This window comes from Echinops telfairi, unplaced genomic scaffold, assembly GCF_000313985.2.
Source record: "Echinops telfairi isolate 266 unplaced genomic scaffold, ASM31398v2 ScPeMD7_7472;HRSCAF=8510, whole genome shotgun sequence".
NCBI lineage: Eukaryota > Metazoa > Chordata > Mammalia > Afrosoricida > Tenrecidae > Echinops > Echinops telfairi.
Genome location: NW_022111376.1, coordinates 4937515 through 4943141, shown reverse-complemented (window position 1 = coordinate 4943141; position 5627 = coordinate 4937515). Strand labels below are relative to the sequence as shown.

Sequence of the window (5627 nt, the reverse complement as noted above, 5' to 3'; positions counted from 1 at the left end):
GGGGAAAGTTTGGGGGGGAGTGGAGGGAGGTAGTTCAGCACCTTGCCTTCTAAAGAGGGGATACCGTCTTCCTCAGAGCGTCTCCGCTGGAGAAAACGCGCGCCAGCTGGCGGTCCAGTAGCATTAGCCTGCCTGTTTTCGGTTTCTGAACGCTGGCTTCTAGTGGGAAACAGCCCCCAAGCCCCAAGCCCCAAGCCCCAAGCCCCAAGCCCCAAGTTTGTCCCCTGCAGCGGCAGGACTGCAGCTACACAGAGGATGGGGCTCCCGGCTAAGCCAACCCGCAGCCCCTGGCACATGTTTCAAAGGGTTTGCAGAGGTTTTCTGAGAGTCTTTCGCCAGGAAAATCGTTAACTTTTAATAGCGGACCAAAAAAAATCCATTGCTGCGCCTAGGTGGTTGAGGACAAGAGGGGCCCCATCATCTCGGATGCCCCTGGCCCTCGCGATCTGGGAGCCTGCGCGCACCGCGGGAGACCGTGACGCTAGCTCTAGCAGGGAGATCCGCGGTGTGAAGCCACAGCCCGCTGGGGATGTCCGGGGATTGGGGATTGGTGATGGCGAGAGGGTGCACCAGGGAGTAGGGCTGGGGTCGCTGGGCTGCAGCCAGCACCTAGGTGTCCCGCCAGCCCAGGCAGCGCCATTCTACAGAGAGCTTGGGGCCCCAGGGAGGGAGCAGCACCACAGACCCTTGCCCGCTTCAGGGAAAGGATGTTTGGTTTTTGCCCGTTTGACGCTTTCCCCCAAACAGCACCTGAGCTCTAGAAATGAGAGTGCCACGGAGCAGGCGAAGGGATGCTCGCCCTAAAGTTGTGGAGCCAGCTGCTGCTCCGCTTCTGCCCAGGGAGCTGACAGGTTCCCTGGCTCCCAGCGCGGAGCGCCGGGGCCAGCTTGTCTTGGGGAGAGCAAGCCCCAGTAGGAAGGAGCGCACTGCCCCGCTGCAGCTGCCACAGCTCTGGGAGTGAATGAGTTCCCAGCAGGGGACTGGAGTAAGGACAGGTCCCCTGGAAACTGGGGATTTGGGATGGAGAAAGGAATTGTCCTCTGCTCCCCGCGGGAAACAGTGTCCAGCAAGCCACCTGGGATGGGAAGACCGACCTCTCAGGGAGATTGTAGGGACATGAAGCTGACATTCGAGGGGCTGCTGGCCACCCCCCCCTTCTTCTAAGGGTTGTGGCTGACTTGAGCTGGCGCTGGACCCCTAGAGGGGCCACATACCTCAGCTATATGGCAGTCTACAGAGCTTTGCCACGGTTTTGCTTTAGAGGCGGGCTGGAGAAAAAACTTGGTAAAAATGGGAGCTCTGCGGCTGCGCGGCTGCTGTGTGTACATGGAGTGGTGCACTTCAGGCTTTTCATGACGCATGGGACCTAGGGAGTCGTGGAGGGGGGGTGACTGTGGGAGGAAGGACATACAAGGCAGTCGGAAGCAAGACAATAGCTCGCTGTGGATTTGTCCACCAAGAGCGAGGTGGGGGGAAGCAGGGGGGTGGTCAGGGACTCTGATTGGTTGGAGGGAGGGGTTTGGGGTGGGGCTAGCTGCCTCTCGAGGCTTTAAAAGCTCATCGGAAAGAGTGGGAGGCAGTCATTCCCCCTCTGACTCTCGAAGGAGGAGGCACGCTTTTCCAGAGCTCCTGGTGACCGAGCAGGTGGTTTCCATCTGAAGCGGCGGCCGCTTGCCGGCAACGCTGGAGGCCATAACGGGCTCCGGGGACGCCATGGAACCCACCCTGGCGGTTCCCACCCCATATGACTGTATTGGCTGTAAACGGCCTCAGCCGGACTACCCACCGGCTCTGGTCACCTTTATGTTCTGTGTGATGGTCATCACCATCGTCGTAGATCTGATCGGCAATTCCATGGTCATCTTGGCTGTATCAAAGAACAAGAAGCTCCGAAATCCTGGTAAGCTACCCTCCCTTCCCCTTCCCTGGTGTGCGTTCGTTTGGGGGGTCCTACATAAAAAAAAACAACCCATACGTAATACTGCCACATAGAACACCCCTTCCTCTGAATTCCCCGATAGCCTTTGGGGGTAATGAGGGGGGTCCTTTTAACTTAAAGGCAGAGGGAGCGCAGAAAATTAGCTTTGGGTATCCCAAGTCCCATAGACAAAGCTCCGCTTCCCGGAGGAGCGCAGCAGCCCCTTGAGCTGTGCCCTGTCCCGGACCTGCTGCGGCGGGAGCCGGCACCGGAGCGGAGAGCGTAGCCGCCGCGCCGGGGCACAGCGCGCACCAGCGGGAACCCGAGCCCCGACCGGACTCCGCACCGGTGGTCGCGCCAAGGCGCGCCGACAGGACGCGGAGAAAGCAGCGCGCCAGCAAGCCACCCTGAAAGTTAAGTGGGCTGCGGCGCTTCCCGGAGCTTAGAGCCGGAGCCACCGGTCTTCGCTGCGGCGACCCGGGCTCGGGGATGGGCGCCACAGCTCCAGTGCGGTGAGGCGGAGCACGGACCCTGTCCGCCTGTCCCTGGGCGCCCAGCCGAGAGGGGCGCGCGGCGGCGGCGTCAGCGGAGACCCCGAGGTCTGTAAGCGGGGCGCGGAGGGCGCAGGGGCTGCGAGAGAGAAGGCGGTGGCCGCGGAGGAGGAAGGCGAGAAGCGGCTGGGGATCTCCGGGGCGCGTAGTCGGCAGGCGGAGGGCGCGGGGTGCAGAGTCGGTGGCTCGGGGCGCCCGAAGGACTGCGGGGACCCCACTTGGCAATCGGGCAAGGGGAGGGAAGGGGATCCAGGGGGCAGCCGGGCTGGCAGCGGGGCGCGGGAACGGTGGCAGCAGCGGCGGCAGCCAAAGTCTCCCTCTGCTAAGGCGGGGAGTCCCCAAACGGCACAGGTTTCCAAAGGCGCCGCCACCGGGGCGATCCTTTCCAGTAGGTCCTGACTGCCGCCCCAGAGACAGCCTAGCGCTCCGACTGCCGCCGCCGCCTCGGGCGAGCGCGCGTTCGCCTTTGCGTTCCTCCTTCTGCTGGCTTCTCTTCTATAATGGAAATGAAGGGGCTGATGTCCCCGCCCGAACGCTTCTAAAGCTTGGCGCGCGCTCCTGTCCCGTTCTCTTCTCCGAACGGGCGACTTGGAAAGAAAACGGGGAAAGCGCATTTGGGCTGCCAGTGCCTTGGCCGCGCTGGCGGGCGGAGTGGCTCCCTGGTCGCGGGACACAGCTCTTTCTCCGAGTGTGAAGGTGCCCGAGCGGCGCTCCTTAACACGGAGGGCTTTCCATTGAAAGCGGGCTAAGCGTCTTGCGCGTCGCCTCTTTTCTCTCCCCATTGCGCAGGCTTTTACCCAAGCGCCCCTGCTGTCGCCCCGCAAAGCAGGGGACGGGTGGCACACATCCTTCCCCCACCCCACCTTCCCGGTTTGGCGCTGGAGCCCCGAAAAAGTCGGAACCAGGGGTAGCCGGTCCTTGTGCGGGATGAAGACTGGAGTGTGAAGCAGAAGCTGTTGTGATCCCTCTGGTCTTTCTTTCCCACCCAGAGCGCTTTGTTTCTTCGCGTTTTCCTTTGGGCTCAGACCTCAGGGGCGCCCCCTCCTCCCGACTTTTGACTCTGAGGTTAAGGTGGCTCCTACGTGTGTTTGACGACTGGACCCATTAGAGGTGGGCAGCACTAGACAGGAGAGGGGAGAAGGCTGTACATTTTTTCCCCCTCCTTCCTCAGCATTCCTGTGCGCCTTTCGCCTGGGACACACTTGCAAATAAACACAAAACCCCACTGTGTGTCTTGAAAAGCATTGGAGAATTCAGAAGTGTCCAGAATCCAGCGGGTCCCTTCCTGTTTAACTTTCTAGATGCCCATATTAACCATTTCTTCTTTCTCCCTCTCCCCCTTTTCTCGCCCCCACCCTTTCCTACGCATGTTTTTCAGGCAACATCTTCGTGGTCAGCCTCTCTGTCGCCGACATGCTGGTGGCGATCTACCCCTATCCGATGATGCTGCACGCCATGGCCGTTGGGGGCTGGGACCTGAGCCAGCTCCAGTGTCAGATAATTGGGTTCATGACCGGGCTGAGCGTGGTCGGTTCCATCTTCAACATCATGGCCATCGCCATTAACCGCTACTGCTACATCTGCCATAGCCTGCAGTATGAACGACTCTTCAGCATGCGTATCACTTGCATCTACCTGGTGGTCACGTGGTTCATGACCATCCTGGCCGTCCTGCCCAACATGTATGTTGGCACCATCCAGTACGACCCTCGTACCTACACCTGCGTCTTCAGCTACATGACCAACCCTGTCTTCGCAGTGACCATCGTCGGCGTCCACTTCGTGCTCCCACTGCTCATCGTGGGATTCTGCTACATTCAGATCTGGGCCAAAGTGCTGGCAGTCCGGGCGGCGGCGGCCGGGCAGAACCCTGACAATCAGTTGGCTGAGGTGCGCAATTTCCTAACCATGTTTGTCATCTTCCTCCTCTTTGCAGTGTGCTGGTGCCCTGTCAACGCGCTCACTGTGCTGGTGGCGGTCAGCCCGAAGGGGGTGGTAGACAAGATCCCCGACTGGCTATATCTTGCTGCCTACTTCATAGCCAACATCAACAGCTGCCTCAACGCTGTGATCTATGGGCTCCTCAATGAGAATTTCCGAAGAGAATACTGGCTAGTCTTCCATGCAATTCGGCACCCTGTCCTCTTCCTCTCTGGCCTCATCACTGACATCCGTGAAGCCAGGGAAGCCCGTGCCCTTGCCCATGCCCGTGCCCTCGCCCGAGACCAAGTCCGTGAGCAACCCCTTCCCTGCCCTGCTGTGGAGGGAACGCCAGTGAGTGTCCGCAATGTCCCACTTCCTGGTGAGGTGGCAGCTGGCCCGGCTGACCATGCCTCTGGCCACCCCAGGCTGGTCTCTAGTAACCCTAAGTCTGCCTTGGGTCACTCCAAGTCTGCGCTGGACCACAAGTCTGTCATGGGCCACTCCAAATCTGTCGCGGGCCACGTCAAGGCAGCCACCGTTTACCCTAAGCCTCCCTCTGTCCACTTCAAGGGTGACTCTGTCCACTATAAGCCTGTCCCCAGCCACCCCAAGCCTGTTACTGGCCACCACTTCCCTGCTGGTAGCCACTCTAAGCGTGTCTTTAGCCCTGCCACCAGCCCCTCTAAACCTGCAGTGGTGGCTGACTACCCTGAGATCACCACCCCCTTCCACCATGGCAGCACTGGCCACCTGGAATCTGACATCACTGAGCCTAGCTCTAGCTCCAGCACTGGGTCCCCAGGGCCCCCTGCCAGCCAGCCAGAGCCTGTCCTCGCGGCTGGCCTTCCTGAGATTGTGGTTATTGATGTAGAAGGTGATTCTGATGAAGTGGCTGTGTGAGACACTCTCTTGTGGGTGGCCAAGCAGAGGCCCACGCTAGAGGCTATCTTGCACACAGGATCCCAAGTGAGCTCTCTTTACTGCCCTCCACCCCCAGACACACACAAATGAGGAGTGGGCTCCATCCACCTTCAGGCATACTTCTCCCTCCCATCATGTACCCCACAAAAGTGTGGGTGTATGATTGTAGATACTGCCTTTCGCTAGCCTCTCCTCAAGTGACTGACCTTCAGCCCACTGAGGTGCCCCTTCAGCTTTAGACTGCAGCACTCCCTTTTCCCTCCTCCCACTCCCCCTCCCTCCACCCCCTTCTTGCTTTCTTCTCCCACTCCGCA

At 60.2% G+C, this 5627-nt stretch overlaps 1 protein-coding gene across 1 annotated transcript; it reads left to right on the top strand.

The window, feature by feature from the left end:
- The first annotated feature begins 1713 nt into the window (after positions 1–1713).
- On the top strand, positions 1714–5292 carry GPR50 (G protein-coupled receptor 50). Its single transcript, XM_004715621.1, has 2 exons — positions 1714–1900; positions 3848–5292. Exons 1-2 carry the CDS (start codon positions 1714–1716, stop codon positions 5290–5292), a joined length of 1632 nt encoding a protein of 543 aa, XP_004715678.1.
- The last annotated feature ends 335 nt before the right edge of the window (positions 5293–5627 follow it).

What these genes read in the sequence shown, in the direction of transcription:
- GPR50 (XM_004715621.1), top strand. Translation starts at nt 1,714, where the DNA reads ATGGAACCCACCCTGGCGGTTCCCACCCCATATGACTGTATTGGCTGT. An exon ending in CAAGAAGCTCCGAAATCCTG is followed by an intron (nt 1,901 to 3,847) that starts GTAAGCTACCCT and finishes CATGTTTTTCAG; the next exon opens with GCAACATCTTCGTGGTCAGC.